The sequence below is a fragment of the Misgurnus anguillicaudatus genome, chromosome 25, assembly GCF_027580225.2.
Source record: "Misgurnus anguillicaudatus chromosome 25, ASM2758022v2, whole genome shotgun sequence".
Classification (NCBI taxonomy): domain Eukaryota; kingdom Metazoa; phylum Chordata; class Actinopteri; order Cypriniformes; family Cobitidae; genus Misgurnus; species Misgurnus anguillicaudatus.
In genome coordinates this window covers 27,213,549-27,231,682 of record NC_073361.2, presented here as the reverse complement: position 1 = coordinate 27,231,682, position 18,134 = coordinate 27,213,549, and the positions used below count along the sequence as shown (strand labels likewise).

At 37.7% G+C, this 18,134-nt stretch overlaps 1 protein-coding gene across 2 annotated transcripts in view; it reads left to right on the top strand.

Annotated features, from left to right (window-relative positions):
- Positions 1 to 18,134, top strand: part of LOC129426018 (matrix metalloproteinase-16) — an 88,363-nt gene that overhangs the window by 47,679 nt on the left and 22,550 nt on the right. For both annotated transcript variants that reach the window (XM_073864270.1, XM_073864271.1), the window contains 2 exons: positions 2,141 to 2,302; positions 5,314 to 5,531. In XM_073864270.1, the coding sequence (XP_073720371.1) occupies positions 2,141 to 2,302; positions 5,314 to 5,531 (380 nt within the window). The remainder of the gene's footprint in view (positions 1 to 2,140; positions 2,303 to 5,313; positions 5,532 to 18,134) is intronic.

Genomic DNA, 18,134 nt, shown 5'->3' with positions numbered 1-18,134 from the left:
TGGCCGCGTTAACCAACCATGTGCTTGCTCTAGTAGTGACGTGATTACAGGAAGCGAGCAGAGTCACAGAATGAAGTGAATAAACTCAAAATGTTCAAACGACAAACTAGACGCGGTAGGCGCGAATTTGACGCCTCAAACGCGGCTGGTGTGAACCCACAGTTAATGCTTACATTTTACCTTTGTAATTCTGAATAAAACTTCATTTTCTTTTAGATAAACTATTAAAGGAACAGTATGTAGGATTGTGGCCAAAACTGGTATTGCAGTCACAAAACTTGTGGCTAAAACTGGTACTGCAATCACACAACTGGTGGCCAATACACAAAATGACAACATAAACATCAGTTGAGGGCTGCAACTCCACTTTTTAAATGTCAATATCCTGGCCGGACCACTGTTGTCAGTGATATAAGTATTTGAAATGCAAATGATTTCTTAATGTCTAGTGACATATCAGGGCCATTTTATGATTAATTGATATAAATTTCTTACATACTGTTCCTTTAAATCTTGGGTTCTTTCGAAATATGGGCAAACCCAAATGTTGGTTCCCAGTAAGAAATTTTGCCTTTAAAAGATGTTTAATAGTTGTTTAAACATGGCCCAGAAGTCTTTGGTTAGATGTCTTAAATTTAAAAGACAAAATTAAAATGAAATGAAATAAATTCTCTCCCTGTCTCGACAATGAGACAAACAGACCCAGTTCCGGCAAATGTGAAAGTCGGCACACCTCTGATCTACTGGCCGTCCTTCAACGTGATGCCCAGCTGATGCCTGACCAACGACCACCCGCAGAACCCGCCTAATCTCCGCTTAATCTCCTTATCCATTTACATGTGTGTATATATATATATACATCATATATCTCCCAAGGGTTTTTCCCTCCTAGGACTTTTTTTATTTCCCCTGCTAAAAGCCCGGGGGGGGGGGGGGGGGGGGGGTTCTCCTAGGGGGTTTCTTAACCCGGGGAGACAGCCTTCTTGGGCTTAACTTAGCACCCTCTTCTATATGTTACATTAGTAATACGCTCGCTTATAATGTTGATTCATAGCCGCAGCAAATTTAGCTGCTTGTGCTATCGTGTATTATCTGTCGTTTTTCTGTGCTTTTCACTGCTTTTATTAATGTAAAGTTGCTTTGATAAATGATAAAATATCACAAGTTATTTTGGCAAAACGACATGTAACCAAATTCAAATTTATTTTGGCTAGAAGTAGGTTAGTCATAGCCTAGTCGTCACGTTTGATGCATATGAAACACTTTTCTGGAAACGCTTCCGCATATTTTGAAGTCGTCCTTTGATTGGTTGAATTATACAGGATTTCGGTGAGATGTGTGTTGCGATCTTTAACGGTCCGCCCGGAAACAACACAAAGCCGTCTGATTGAAGAAGAAAGCTTTCTGTTTACATCGGTGACAACATGCTTCGTTCAGAACTAATAAACGCTGCATGTTTAAAAGTATGAAAGGTATTTTAACGTGTTTGCTATTGTTTTTATAAACTTTTGGGATGTTTGTGAATGATGGTTGCACTAGACTTTTATTGTGCCAACATCTCCAAGTCCCTAAACATGATGCGGCACAAAGCGAAACGTGATTGGTTAAACTCAAAATGATCAAGCGGCAAACTAGACACGGTAGACGCGTATTTGCCGCCTCTTCCGCGGCTGGTGTGAACGCACAGTTACGTGTCAGTCATATGGCCTCTTGGGCGGACCTTGGCCATTAAAACTGCAAAGGGTTTCAGACCTTCAAAATTCTGGCTACGCGAGATGGCTGTTGTTTGCTGGGTTTAGAATCTAGAAAATGTCCATGTTTGTCAAAATTGCATTTTCATTCATGCTTTAATCCAACTGTCTTCAAGCTGTAGATTTTTTCAGTGTATGTGTTCCCTAGGGATCGAACCTATGACCGAATGCAATGCTTTACCAATTTACTTTTTTATACTACCTAGCAATTTGAGTTGAAACAACCCAAGCACAGGTTAATTTAAACCCAACAGTTGTTTTTAATAATAGAAATATGTAATAAATGTATTTTGGAAGAATATGTTTGTAAAAACCAGATCATTTATTAAAAGGTTAATCTATAAATTTTAAAGTAATCTTGGTAAAATGTGAATTTTTTGTGTCTGCAGGAAACGATTTGTTCCTGGTGGCGGTACACGAGCTGGGTCACGCTTTAGGCCTGGAGCACTCCAACGACCCCACTGCAATCATGGCTCCTTTTTACCAGTACATGGACACGGAGAACTTCAGATTACCACATGATGATCTGCAGGGCATCCAGAAGATCTATGGTAATGCTTTTTATGTGTCTCAGGCCTGCAGGCACACGACATTCAAAAAAATCATTCATACCTCGTATCCTCACATAACCCTTAATAATGGCGCTTGCTAAGATTTTTGGGGGGCCTAGCGGACATTACATAATCCAAAAATTTGTTTTGACCTACATTGAGGATCAAAGAACAGCAAATAAAAAACTTGAAGGGGGCTTTTTTGATTTAGCCAAATATCCATCCATCCAGAACATCAAGTCCAGTAAGGAAACCATTTGGAACACCTTAGCAACCACAAAAGAACCCCCGGCAACCACTCACTGTAGAAGTCCAGTCTCTTTTGTTTACTTTTTGCTCCACCACCCCATAAAAGTTAGGAAAGGGCATCTTGTGGATGATTAAATCCTGCTTCCTTGACCTCAACAGACCTTTGTGTTTTCGGTTGTTCACTTTCCTTCCACCCCACCCTTCGTTAACTAGTGGGAAGCTTCACCTTTCTACACATACAAACACAGGATGAGCCCTAGAGACCGGGCAGGGTGGAGATACTCATGAGTCTGACACAAGTAGCATGAACACATTACCAAGTACACTTTATCTTTGTTACTGATCAGATAACAAGTATTGGAAAAGCCAATGTTGCTAATAATGATACCAATATTAAATGAATATTATATGTATTAAATAAAAATATCTTTAAAAATCTAAATTATGAAGTTAATATATGTTATAGACATTTATGACTCTGCCTGTGAAAACCCAGCTAAAGTCATTTTCTGTGATTTAATAGTTTATAATGTAAAGAACATTCTGTGAAAATATAACATTGATTTCTTTTGTGTTGACTAAGATCATATCAAAGATTAAAATGAATGATTGAAATCAAACGTTGACCCTCCAGATCTCAGAATTAGATTATGAGACTTTAGACTGGATTTTTAGATGGGGTCACATATATAAATCGCAAAAAAAGGACTTTAGCTGAGTTTCCACAGAGAGGGTTACATACACAGCATTTCCAAAACTGGGGATTGTGAATCACCAGGGGTTGGGAATTGCATAGGGTTAAATGAAATCAAAAAATCGAAATAAAACACTTAAAAGACAAAAGACATTTTATTTGTTTAATCTGAATGTCATGTGGCCAATACTGTGCGTTCACACCAGATGCGAATTAAGCGAATAAATTGCGCTATTCACGCGTAGTTGGACGCTTGAACATTTTGAGTTAACTCACTTTGTTTGTGCATGAAATTCACGAATACCCTCAATATGCTACAAGCTAGCTTGTAGTTTTAATATGTATACTGTATATAGCTCAAATTGAGTAAAGAGTGTTTTTACAACTTATCAGATTGTCTGACCTTCTCACTCACTTTCTTCCAAGCAAGATCCTTTTTATTTCTGTTTTTATAAAAGTACAAATATGTGTCATACAGCTCCGGGTGTCAACATACAGCGACGATAATTTTGTCTTCCATTGTTGTTTTGCATTTTTTGCCTCAGCTCGCTTTGTTGTCACTAATATATCACGTCACTAATAGAGCAAGCTCCTGATTGGTTAACGCGGGGCGAATTTCCGACAAAGGTCAGTTTTTTTAACTTGCGCGAATCACGCGTTAAACGTGTTAAATGCTCATTCACGCCACGTCATTGCACCGCCTCATTCGTGCAAATTGTGCCACAGGATGTCTATAGTGTCTTTGCATTGACTCAACATGTAAATCACTCATGCTCAACGCTTCATTTGCTTCTGGTGTGAATGCACCCTTACACAACACTACAATATATCAGAAAACTGAGAACTTATGCAAAATGGACAGATACGTTTTATGTACCAAAAAAAAGATGAAGGTCCAATAACAGGTTTAAATATGAATAATGATGAAAAACATATGAAAAATAAATGTTTTATATTAATTATATTAATTAAAAATCTCAGGGCGTAAATCAATTAAGGTCAAGGGGTTTCAGCTGACAAAAACATTTGATAAACCTATTAACAAATTTAATTTACATTTTATATAACACCACATGTCTGCTTCTAGTGTGAAAAGCGTTCATTTTTTATATTATTTAAATGCTATTTTGATATACCTTCATTTTCATGCTAGTAATTACAAACTTTGACAATGACAATTTATTTATATACCAGAATTAATTACAACTTCCGTCGACCAATGTGCTTTCCAATAGATCATTAAAAACAGAAAAGCACACAACAAACAAAATGAAAAATTATAAAATCGTACAAAATATCCCATCAGCCATACACTTTTGAAAATAAAAACGTCTTTAGCCTGGATAAAAATGACTCAAATATTTTCAATACATCAGTATTGAATGTATCAATATTTCTGGTTTGATTCACCCTCTATATTCATCTTACACCCCTCTCTCATTCACTCGGTGTTATGTAATGTGAAAGGCTGTAATCTCTGCTCTATTTAAGGAGATTTCATTATAGACAGTAGCTTCTCTCTGGTCTTGTAGGCGGCTCAGATCACTACATAGATAACTCTCTAATCCTTTCATACGGCGCATCTGATTCATTCTTAACTATTGTTTTGTTTCATTTAATCACCTGTCCTTTCATATCCACACTGTGACCTCAGTGTACATTTTTGGCAGAGCATCTGTTACAAAAAAGGAGGGTTATACAGTATTAGACCATACTGATATGTTGCCTCATCCCATATCCCACTGAAAAAAATACAGATATGTTGCCAAAACTTGATATACCGCCCAGGCTTAGTGTACAGTACATTGTTACATTGATGTTTTTAATAGTACACTGGAGTAATAAATACAATAGATTCCCGATTTGCTAAACAATAGTTAATGCTGCATAATTTACATCATCATAAGTATTTATGCAACCTGCGGTTAGGCTAATGAACTACATTAAGTGGCACTTATATTGTTTACTTATATTATTATAGTTAAATCATTTATTTGTTTTTTATAATCCAACCCCCTTGGGACACAAGTTGCATTTGACAGTTTATGTCATTTCATTTTCTCTCCAGGCCCTCCTGATAAGCTCCCTCAGCCCACGAGACCTCTTCCTACGATCCCACCCGCCCGCTCCCACCCTCCTATAGATCCACGCAAACACGACAGACAGACTCGGCCACCGCGATTACCGACCGGCGACAAACCGATGCACCCCAATGCTAAGCCAGACATCTGCGATGGTGGCTTCAACACGCTGGCTATCCTGAGAAGAGAGATGTTTGTGTTCAAGGTAGGACTTTTGCGATAGTTCATCAATTTTTGCACCTGGTTAAAGGAAAAGTTCACAGGAATATGAAAATTCTCATGCCATCCCAAAAGCGCATACATCCATTGGTTAATATATGAAGAGCTCAGATGCAAAACCCTCTAAGTGCGTCTGACATGGGTTTTTTTGGAAATGAGCACTTTTATCGGACTTAATGGGTGTTTATGAATGACCTGAGGCTGGGATTAAGCAGATTTGAAGTGAAAGTATTTAATGGACGTATAATACATGCAGCGAGCATTTGGTTAATATCATTATCTCATTTTTGATGGAGGTGGGCACTTAATGTATTTAACATAAAAATCAAAGTATTGAGTATGAATATGGTGGCAAATCTCATTGGTGTCTCATTTGGATAAAATATTTCTCTTAAAAATCTTTTGTTTTGGAGTCATCTGGATGTATGCTTTTTGGGACGTATAAATGTATATAAATTGTATTGTGGCGTATATTGTTTTTTTAAAAATTACAAAAGAAGTCATACATTTGGGGTGGCATGAGCGTGAGAACATTTTGGGAAGATTTATTCCTTTAAATAAGTTGCAGGTGTTTGCAAGGTGAATTTACTCCAGATTATATGTCTGAAACAATGAAAGGTTGTGAAGGTATTCAACACGAACAGCTCTCTGATTCATGTTACTTAATTACACTGTGTGAAAAGAGCTCATTTCAAGCTTTTGTCTCATAAATACTGCTTCAGCTCTGTGTTTAGAGAGCTGGCGGTCTCAGCTGACAAAAAAACACACACACGTGGCGGCCGCAGGAAATAGACTAGCTTTATTTCAGTGTTTCACCACCCTCTGTGTGCCTGTTTTTCCTTTGTTTTCTAAGTGGGCTGTGCTGAAGGAAACCGACCCATTAGACGAAGCCATTGAGCTTTTCGTCGTTTACTGAACCCGAGAGCCTCCATCAGCGAGTCCTCAGCGTGACACTCATTTCAGCCTCTCACTGTTTCGTAGTATTAGAGTTTGAATGGCAGGGTGGGAATTATAATGTTTTTTTTTCTGATTAAGACTTGAATCACCTCATCCAAACAAAAGAAGAGGAACAGTTTCAAAGGCAGGGTAGTGAAACATTTTTGTTATGCACAAGTAATGTGGTGACATAAATATATGTCTTCTGTAAAAAGCGCAGGATCATAAAATGTTCGTTATTCATGCGTTATTCGCCTCAAACGCGTCTTCGCCCAAGTTGAAAATATTTAACTCGATACAAAGTTAAATCCCGCGAGTAATCTAGAGCGGGTAATGCGATGCCCGGGTTTGGTGTGTACGTAGCATTAGAAATGATTATGAAAAAGAAACGTATGGATCAAGAAATAGCTTGTTGTACAATAGGATGCGATGGATGGTTGGCGTGGTACTTGTCCCACCCCTCCTCCAAAGCGCTTAAACATTGGATCAAAAAGTGACACTAGCTGCCTTTCCATTACCCTTTGAATTGCGCAAATTGACATTGCGAATTAAAAATAATTAAATGATTTCCTTTATTTTCAATTCCTAATGTCAATTTGCGCAATTTGAAATTCCCAATGTCAATTTGAAATTCCCAATGTCAATTTGCGCAATTTGAAGGGTAATAGAAACAGCTACTGACAAGTGTAGCAACTTACCCAAAGTTGAACATTTTTCAACTTGGTAACAGAAAAACAACGTTAAGTGCTTAGCACAAAATAAACACTTGTGTTTTTGCCATTTTAAAAAATGTGGCATTCCCATTGCAAACTATTTTAACTCGTTCCGCTGCCATTGACGAGTTATCTCGTTAATTAAGAAATAACATTTGCATAAAAAATGTGTTTCTGGATAATTTTTATGTTAATCTGCAATACCACGATTATCCACCAATTTATGAAAAAAAAACGAAACCAAAACCTTACTTACTAATTTTAAACTTTATGTATGTCTTGATAATCATTCTGAATCTGATCTCTAACAAAATTCCTTCACAAAAACCAGCTTTTTGCTAAAAAAAACTTTTTAAAGCATTTTTAGATTTAAGAGTTTATAAGCAGAGAAAAAATATAGATAGGATGAAAAGATTTTTTCCCCGTTTTGTTTGTTTGTTTGTTTATTGTTTGTTTGAAAGCAGAGGGTCTGTTCTTTGATTTGATATATTTGTATGTTTATATATTTTTAGAAGAACATTTTCCTGAAAGGCATTTTGTGAAACTAACCAAAAATGCTGGCGGGCAACTTTTCAAAAAATGGCTGGCGGGGAATGAGTTAAAAATATGTTGACCTTTTTATATTTACGTTTATGCATTTGGCAGATGCTTCTTTTCAAAATGATTTACAATGCATTCAAGCTATATTTTATTATTAGTATACTACTCTAGTTATTTATTATAATGATACTACTTTTTTCCTGCCGCAGGCATATGTTTTAAGTTTCAGTTATTTCCTATAGAAGTGCCACACCAGCTGGTGGGTTTTGTCCGTGCTCAGCGCTCACCGTTTTTCCACGTCCGCGTTCAAATTTGGGTGAAACACTCAGCTCATCAATGTCACTTTTTGCTCAGCTGTCCAATAACAATGGAGGAGGGGGGTCGCACAACAACTGATATACAAAACAGAAGTATCAGAGCAAACCAAGGCACTGTGTGGTAGAAACGATGGCAAGCGCCCACAGTTGTCGCTATTAGTCGCGTTTAAACGCTTTGGTTATGCACACCCCCTAACTCACCTTTACAAAACGTTCAGTGTTGTTTTAAATCGATGTTTGGCTGCATTGATCGTTTTTTTTTTTTAAGTGACCTAAAATTCTCTTCTAATAGTTGTCCACCCCTTAAAGATGTTGTTTAAATCACACATCGAGAACAGGACAAACCTTCAGGACAGAAACACAGATTGTACACAGAATGAGTCCTGTGAAGTCTCAGTGTGCGACTGTGAATTAGAGCACAACATCAACCGTAGCTCATGTCCCTGAGGGCTAGAACCGATTTACTGTGCTTTCACTCCACAGATACTGTTTTGTGTATATTTCGTGTATATTTTTAATAATAGATACAACTGATTTGTCAAACATTGTTTTATTCTTTGGAATGGCTAAATTCGTGCAGACGTTTCGATTTATTCCAGTTGATGTGGGTTATTGGTTGAGCTCTAATCTTGTCGCTCGGTTTCCAGTCCCAGTTCCCAGCAGATGTCTTTGGAAAAACAAAATCTATCTCGAATGGCATTACATTTCCCTGTTCTCTCTCCGTCTCTCTCGCTCGCCCGCTCTGAACTGGAGCAGTCTATTACTATAGCTAGACAATAACACAAACACATTTCAACGCTGTAAAACTCTCAAAGTCTGCTAGCTAAGCTCAGGGGTGTAACCGTGGAAACGTCTGTGTCAGCGCTCTCGGCCCGGAGGCTCAGGGTTGCAGACGCAAGACATGACGGGTGAGATGTTGTTTTTGACTGTAGACAACCAATCAGAGTCACAACCAGAAGGGACCAATAATGTCCAGACAAGTTTAATAAGAGCTTTATAGAAATACATTTTAGATTTTATTGTACCACCGCTGTTCTGTTTAGTCTGCGTTCAGTGTTGTGTGTCAGTATTAAACTCTGTAGAGCTGAATTTTTTGTTTAAAAGTGATCTTGTTTATGTGCTGATTGAATACAGTTGCATCTCCTCGAGTCTTGATCTCTGCTGCCGTGTCTCAGGGTTTGTAACGTAAAGGAAATTGCTTCGATTGATGGACTAAACAGAACTATAGATATTCTTTCTGTTTGGACTTTTTAGTCCCAAAATAAATTTGATAGATCTGCACAATATTGAATAAAATGTGTTATGCAATAACTTGATAAATAATACGATATTCAATACTATACGCTATGATGCTTTATGTTTATGTCAGTTCGAACTTTATTGAAATAAATGAAATAAAAATATTGAAATTATATAACACACACTTCACATTTTTCCTGATCGTTGATCATATTCCACGTCAGAACCAGCCTGATCTCACGAGAATTTGTACATATTTCATGAGTTGGCTAATTTGTATGAATTCGTATATAAAGTTAATAATGCAAAAACGTACGATATTCATAAAAACAAAAATGAAACCCCACTCCTAACTAGGCCTGTCGCGATAATGACTATATCGACTTGTCGAGCGATAGCTGAACTTGACCTCAGTAGTTTTTGGAGAGGCGATATATTACCATAGTGTTTACGTGTGTGTTTGTTTGCGTAAAAATGAATGTCATTAGCATTTTAGTCGATCGCAATTGCCTCAAACAAAAAAAAACAAAAAAAAGTTAATCCTACCTTCATTTGTTTTATTTTTATCACCTCTCAAATATAGGTAGGTTTCTTCAAAAATACAAAATTTTTAGATAATAGATAATTGCATTTTTGTGAAGGATTTTTGATAGAGATCAGATTCAGAGCGATGATCAAAACATACACGGAGTTCCAACTGTTTGGCGTAAGTGGTTGCTTCCGGGTTTTATAAGTTGGGCAAAAAAAGCCACCGAGTTGATAACTGCGGAAATACGTATTGCTGGAAAAACTTATCATTGGCAGGGAAGTGTTTTCTCTTAATTGATGAGTTAACTCGCCAATGATCTCACGAGCTGAAAATGTTTTACAAATGTTTTAATTGATAAGTTAACTTGTCAATGGCGGGGAAAGAGTTATGATGCATTTTTGTCTTTCGGATCACAAGTGGACGACGCTTAAGACAGGTGTAAATGAGGTGTAAAACATTTTGAGCTCATCCACTTTTGACCACATTCAGAGGTATTCGAAAACACTTTCTAACGGATTGCTTTTGTGGTGTAAACGCTCATGTGATTGAATAGCCACAAAAGCGGCACCTAGTGGATAATAGCGGAAATATGGATTACCGGGAAGCATTTTTTCTTAATTGACGAGTTAACTCATCAATGATCTCACGAACTCAAAATGTTTTACAAATGTTTTAATTAAAGTAAAATCGTCAATGGCGGGGAAATAGTTACGAAGAATATTCGTCAAACGAATCACAAGTGCACGATGCTGAAGCAGTGTTTCCCACAGGATTTTGGTGGTGATGACGTCACCCGCTAATTAGCATATATGTGACGTCATCATGTCGTGTTTGCGTTTGATCTAGTGTTGGCACCTGAAATATGTTTCACTTCTACTCTTTGATCTGTATCTGTATTTGATCTGTATTATATATCAAATTATATTTTAAGCCGAATTATGCTGTTTTAAATAGTGAAATTAAAATGTAAATGGAATCATGAAAATTCTATTTGTGGGGGCCAGTGTTGATTCTGTGGTGGGCCACCACAAATAAATCAATGTATGGGAAACACTGTGAAGACAGGTGTAAATGAGGTGTAAAACATTTTGAGCTCATCCACTTTTGACCACATTCAGAGGTAGTTGAAAACACTTTCGACCAAATTGCTTTTGTGGTGTAAACGCGCATGTGGTTGAATGTGTTCAAACAGCTACAAAAGACCGCCTATCCACCCATTTATCTGATGTGATGAAACCACAGATAAAACCAAATTTGCTGATTTCCGCGTCTTTTATTCTGTGAGTATGTGAAAGTTGAACAAGCTTATTTAATTAATTGCGCTGAAATATGCGCTGAGAAAGCCCTTACATATACATAGAAAACACTGTGCAGCATGTTTACTAACAACACAAGCAGCCGACTCTGACATAATATTCGTTTGCATCAATTTAAACCCATAATTTTAATCCGCTTACCCGTTTCATATCCCTATCGTGTTTATATATATAAATATATATGTATCTCTCTCAAGGGTTTTTCTCCTCCTAGGAGTTTTCCCACAGGGTTTTTCTCCTAGGGTTTTTTTTTCATTCCATGGAGAGTCAGCCAACATTGGCTTAACTTAGCACTTTTGTGTGTACATACATTATTACTACGCTCGCTTGTACGGTTTATTCTTAGCCGCTGTATTCTGCTTTTTATATTATCTATCGATTTTTCTGTTTTCCCCTATATCTATTCATGTAAAGCTGCTTTGAAACAATTAACAATTGTGAACAGCGCTATGTAAATAAAATTGAATTGAAAATTGAATTGAATAATTTCTCTGCTCGCGTTTAAACGAAATCAGAGGGACTCATCCACAGTCTCCACAGACCACCCGCTCAAAGTAATCGGGACAGAAGTGGTCGAAAGTGGACAAAGGAGATGTCTTAAAATACCAAGTGTAAACGTGAATTTGTCTCTCTCGTCCACTTGTGATCCGATTGATCAAAACGCATCTTAAACTTGTGCCAACTTGTGTTGTTATAAAAATATTGTCAGGATTTACTAAAGACTGAGATTGCATATTCATTTGTAGGAGTTTCTCTTTCCAACGCAAAATTTATTAGAGGAGAGTATTTATATGAATCACGCAATGCGATCTGTGCTTTTTTCAATTGCTAATTTGCCCTGTTTAGTAAATATGGCCCTGGATTTGTTCTTCAGCGGTAACCTGCTGTCTAAACTCTCTCCAAAGGCTTTTTGTTTAAAGTGACATACTCAAGCTCAGATCTTTCGGTGATCTTTGACTGCTCCAGTGATTTATCTGTAAGCATCTCTATTAACACACAGCTGTACTTTCGTTCTGAGAGCATCGAGCTTTGAGTTTTTTCTATAATGCTGTTGGCAAAACGATCAGCCTGCTGTGTGCTGAATGTTCATCTAAGCCAGAGCTCACAGGGAGCTCTGCTGCCAGAAGGAGGCTTGCAGATTTATGACACCAGGGACAGACGATTTCTGGATGAGATTTCATAGTAATAAGTGTTTTAAAGAATAGTTTGCCCATAATTACACTTCTGGCATTATTTACACTTATAGATGACATTTAAATCTTTAAGCAAAGTGGAAGATTATCAATAAATAAGGATTTACATTTTGGAGGGTTTGCATACAAAAAAAATGTACCTCTATTTAAATCATTCCAGTGGCTTAATATAATTTAGGTCATTTTTACTGAATTTATCCAAAATCGAAACTGACCTGTATTGCAGTGTGTCATGTAGCTGTCCGTCAATGTAAACAATGTGCAAAGTAGTTGAACCAAAAGTGCACGATTATTAAAGTTATTGGCTTCTAAAGTAGGGAGTCAACTCTGAATCGTTGAAACGAGTCGTCATATGGATTGAATTTCCTGCCTGACTTTATCCACGTCACACTTTACAACACTTTGCGTAATAATCTCCGCCTATAGCCTTGCCGCGGGAAAAACGAAAACTATGACCTGCCCACAGCTAGTTAGTGTGTACATCATATCACGCTGTGTTTTCAGTTTGTGTTGTTTTTACTACCAAAGGATGAAGATATATGAAAAATCAGTGGTTAAAATTAATTTTTAACGGAGAGATTTACTAGACGTTTGGCAATGAAAAATGGTTCAGTACCCACTTTATTTGGAACAACATGCGTCTCCTAACCACAACCTGTAAGTATGATTATAGCTACATACTTGCTTAAATGAGTGTAAAAATGTTAATGTCTGTCGTCGTTTTTATTGCTTGTATTAATGATGAATGATTTCGTTGTTTAAACTCCTAACATACTGTCAGAGAGTCACGCTAGAAAGCGGCTAGCGAATGCTGCACTTACGGTTTTGCTATGACCCGGTTAGCTTACATAAATGCTTACATGGGTGTAAAATGTTAGTTTCTATTGTCGTTTTTATTGCTTGGATTAATGATGAATGATGTTGTTGTTTAAACTCTTGATATACTGTCAGAGAGTCACGTTAGCAAACAGCTAGCGCATGTGCACTTACTGTTTTGCTATGACCCGGTTAGCTTACATAAATGCTTAAATTTGTGTAAAATGTTAGTTTTTATCGTCGTTTTTATTGCTTGGATTAATGATGAATGATGTTGTTGTTTAAACTCTTAATATACTGTCAAAGAGTCACGTTAGCAAGTGGCTAGCGCATGTGCACTTACTGTTTTGCTATGACCCGGTTAGCTTACATAAATGCTTAAATTTGTGTAAAATGTTAGTTTTTATCGTCGTTTTTATTGCTTGGATTAATGATGAATGATGTTGTTGTTTAAACTCTTAATATACTGTCAAAGAGTCACGTTAGCAAGTGGCTAGCGCATGTGCACTTACTGTTTTGCTATGACCCGGTTAGCTTACATAAATGCTTAAATTTGTGTAAAATGTTAGTTTTTATCGTCGTTTTTATTGCTTGGATTAATGATGAATGATGTTGTTGTTTAAACTCTTAATATACTGTCAAAGAGTCACGTTAGCAAGTGGCTAGCGCATGTGCACTTACTGTTTTGCTATGACCCGCTTAGCTTACATAAATGCTTAAATGGGTGTAAAATGTTAGTTTCTATCGTCGTTTTTATTGCTTGGATTAATGATGAATGAAGTCGTTGTTTAAACTCCTAACATACTGTCAGAGAGTCACGTTAGCAAGCGGCTAGCGCATGTGCACTTACTGTTTTGCTATGACCCGGTTAGCTTACATAAATGCTTAAATTTGTGTAAAATGTTAGTTTTTATCGTCGTTTTTATTGCTTGGATTAATGATGAATGATGTTGTTGTTTAAACTCTTAATATACTGTCAGAGAGTCACGTTAGCAAACAGCTAGCGCATGTGCACTTACTGTTTTGCTATGACCCGGTTAGCTTACATAAATGCTTAAATTTGTGTAAAATGTTAGTTTTTATCGTCGTTTTTATTGCTTGGATTAATGATGAATGATGTTGTTGTTTAAACTCTTAATATACTGTCAAAGAGTCACGTTAGCAAGTGGCTAGCGCATGTGCACTTACTGTTTTGCTATGACCCGCTTAGCTTACATAAATGCTTAAATGGGTGTAAAATGTTAGTTTCTATCGTCGTTTTTATTGCTTGGATTAATGATGAATGAAGTCGTTGTTTAAACTCCTAACATACTGTCAGAGAGTCACGTTAGCAAGCGGCTAGCGCATGTGCACTTACTGTTTTGCTATGACCCGGTTAGCTTACATAAATGCTTAAATTAGTGTAAAATGTTAGTTTTTATCGTCGTTTTTATTGCTTGGATTAATGATGAATGAAGTCGTTGTTTAAACTCCTAACATACTGTCAGAGAGTCACGTTAGCAAGCGGCTAGCGCATGTGCACTTACTGTTTTGCTATGACCCGGTTAGCTTACATAAATGCTTAAATTAGTGTAAAATGTTAGTTTTTATCGTCGTTTTTATTGCTTGGATTAATGATGAATGAAGTCGTTGTTTAAACTCCTAACATACTGTCAGAGAGTCACGTTAGCAAGCGGCTAGCGCATGTGCACTTACTGTTTTGCTATGACCCGGTTAGCTTACATAAATGCTTAAATTAGTGTAAAATGTTAGTTTTTATCGTCGTTTTTATTGCTTGGATTAATGATGAATGATGTGTATTGATGTCGATAATGTCTTCTCAGTAAATCATGTTAGCACTAGGGCAATACATTTTGGACTATTGTTGGTCTGTGCCACTGATCTGTGGTCTGTGCAGAGACCCTGTCAGTTGACCAATCAGAGCAGAGTAGGCTACTGAAAGGTGGGGTTTAGGCAGACTGAGTCGTTGAACGGCTTTACACGAATCGTTTGGGGATCTCTGAGAAATGGGGTAATTTTAAATTTATATTTTGAAAATTACAGTGTTTTTTGACCTTGCATGCATTTAAACCTGTTGTCCGGGACTTATAAACAGTGATAGGATGCTTAAAATTGGCATCTTACTGGCTCTTTAATGTTACAAAGAAGCCTTTCTAAAGCATCATGCTATGACCTCCATGCTCCAGCGATGCTGATCTTTGTCACAGACTTTGCATTTAACACCTTTGCATTTATCAGATCATGAGATTGTCCTTGAAATCCTTAAACATCTTACATACTTTCACTTGATGAACGTAACTTTTACGGCATACACACTTCGGTTAGCTGTCTACCGGCTGCTGAAATCAATTTCTCTCTGTACGACTTTAAAGGTTCACGCTTTGTTCCTAATTCATTTTTTGTTGAGTAATATAAATAGTTGGCTCTGTCTTTGATTATGCATGTGGATCGGAGAGTGTGTTTCTCGCACTTGCCTGCCAGTCTTTTTAACAATGCTGTTTGATACACTATAGTTCATCACCCGGAGACAGATCTGATCTGTTCAATCGTGTGAGGAGAGTTTCGCGGTCCTGTGAGGGATGTATAGTCGTAACGTGGAAAAATGAAAAAATAGGCCGATCTCCCAGCAGCAAGCTCTCAACCTGTCCAACACCACACTGTTCACATTTCTTTTATCTCACCAGCATCCTTCTCTTCAGTATACTGGCTGGTTGTTACAGTGAACTGTCATAAGCTGAACCTCAACACACAGCATGGAGCCCATATTTACAACCTAACGCATCCTCTATTCTCTCATAACTTCCTCCTTTATCTTTAAAATCATTTTATACATTAAAATATAGATACACTTTAACAACACTGTCAATAGTTGTCTCTTTAGTCAGTTTTTTTAAAGAAACAGTTCACCAAAAATGGACCCATTTAAAGGGTACTGTCTTGGGCTGGACAATAATTCAATATCAGTATATTTTTTTTTCAAAAACGGTGATATGGTTTCTAAACACGTTTCAGATTTTTCGCTATAAATTACGGTGTTCCGTGGTCAATTTGACCCGCATTTTTTTACAGTTCCAAAGCAACTGTACAGATCTAAATTAAATATATGTTTTCAGTATACATTCATCTAAAGGATTATTAGGAACACCATACTAATACTGTGTTTGACCCCCTTTCGCCTTCAGAACTGCCTTAATTGTACGTGGCATTGATTCAAAAAGGTGCTGAAAGCATTCTTTAGAAATGTTGGCCCATATTGATAGGATAGCATCTTCAGTTGATGGAGATTTGTGTGATGCACCTCCAGGGCACAAAGCTCCCGTTCTACCACATCCCAAAGATGCTCTATTGGGTTGAGATCTGGTGACTGTGGGGGCCATTTTAGTACAGTGAACTCATTGTCATGTTCAAGAAATGATTCAAGCTTTGTGACATTGTGCATTATCCTGCTGGAAGTAGCCATCAGAGGATGGGTACATGGTGGTCATAAAGGGATGGACATGGTCAGAAACAATGCTCAGGTAGGCCGTGGTATTTAAGCAATGCCCAATTGGCACTAAGGGGCCTAAAGTGTGCCAAGAAAACATCCCCCACACCATTACACCACCACCATCAGTCTGCACAGTGGAAACAAGGCATGATGGATCCATGTTCTCATTCTGTTTACACCAAATTCTGACTCTACCATCTGAATGTCTCAACAGAAATCGAGACTCATCAGACCAGGCAACATGTAGCCTCTTTTTCCTATTTGTAGTGGAGATGAGTGGTACCCGGTGGGGTCTTCTGCTGTTGTAGTACGTCCGCCTCAAGGTTGTGCGTGTTGTGGCTTCACAAATGCTTTGCTGCATACCTTGGTTGTAACGAGTGGTTATTTCAGTCAAAGTTGCTCTTCTATCAGCTTGAATCAGTCGGCCCATTCTCCTCTGACCTCTAGCGTCAACAAGGCATTTTCTCCCACAGGACTGCCGCATACTGGATGTTTTTTCCCTTTTCACACTATTCTTTGTAAACCCTAGAAATGGTTGTGCGTGAAAATCCCAATAACTGAGCAGATTGTGAAATACTCATACCGGCCCGTCTGGCACCAACAACCATGCCACTCTCAAAATTGCTAAAATCACCTTTCTTTCCCATTCTGACATTCATTTTGGAGTTCAGGAGATTTCCTTGACCAGGACCACACCCCTAAATGCATTGAAGCAACTGCCATGTTTCTCATTAATGAGAAATTGAACATGTGTTCCTAATAATCCTTTAGGTGAGTGTACATAGTCTCAAGCACTGTATTGCAAGTATTTTGAAGCTATATGATACTGTGTATGAAACAAAAACAATTTTTATCCATTTACTGAAAACGTCTCATAAAGCTCTAAAATCTTGTTGGAGTCTCATTGAGTTTGGCTGCAGGGTCGCTCTGTCACACAGCTCTGTAATAAACCAGGCAACCTGTCAGCGTCACCCACATGAGGCTGTATTTAGAAGAAACCATTCTGATACCACTAGATGTTTTAAACCTTTGACTAGATAACACAGGCTGTGTCTCCATTTCCCTGGCTCTCTGTACTCTAACATTATATTTAACGCTTCACACCTCCATGTTGCTCATCTGAATAGAGTATTTTAACAGTCCATATTCTCTATATTTACAATTTAGCCACTAAGATGAGAACCAATAAAATAGGGGTTCAGGGTTTAAAACTCCAGTGACGTCTTCTATAGCCAACATTTCTCACTCGGGTATAATGTAGACACAACAGCGTCTCATCTCAGAAGCCAACTATAATGAAATGCAGATGATTGTGGAGCACCTAGTAAACAGACGCTTTACTGTTTGTGAAAAGGTCACTGTTGACTGTGTGGGTTTCCCTGTAATTAAACAGCGCCTGTCGAATATGTTTGCCTTTCTCTTTGGCTCGGGAGAGGAGAAACCTGTGAGGTCGAGATGAAGAAGAAAAGAAAGCGAGGATAAGGAGTGTGTATAGACAAGAAG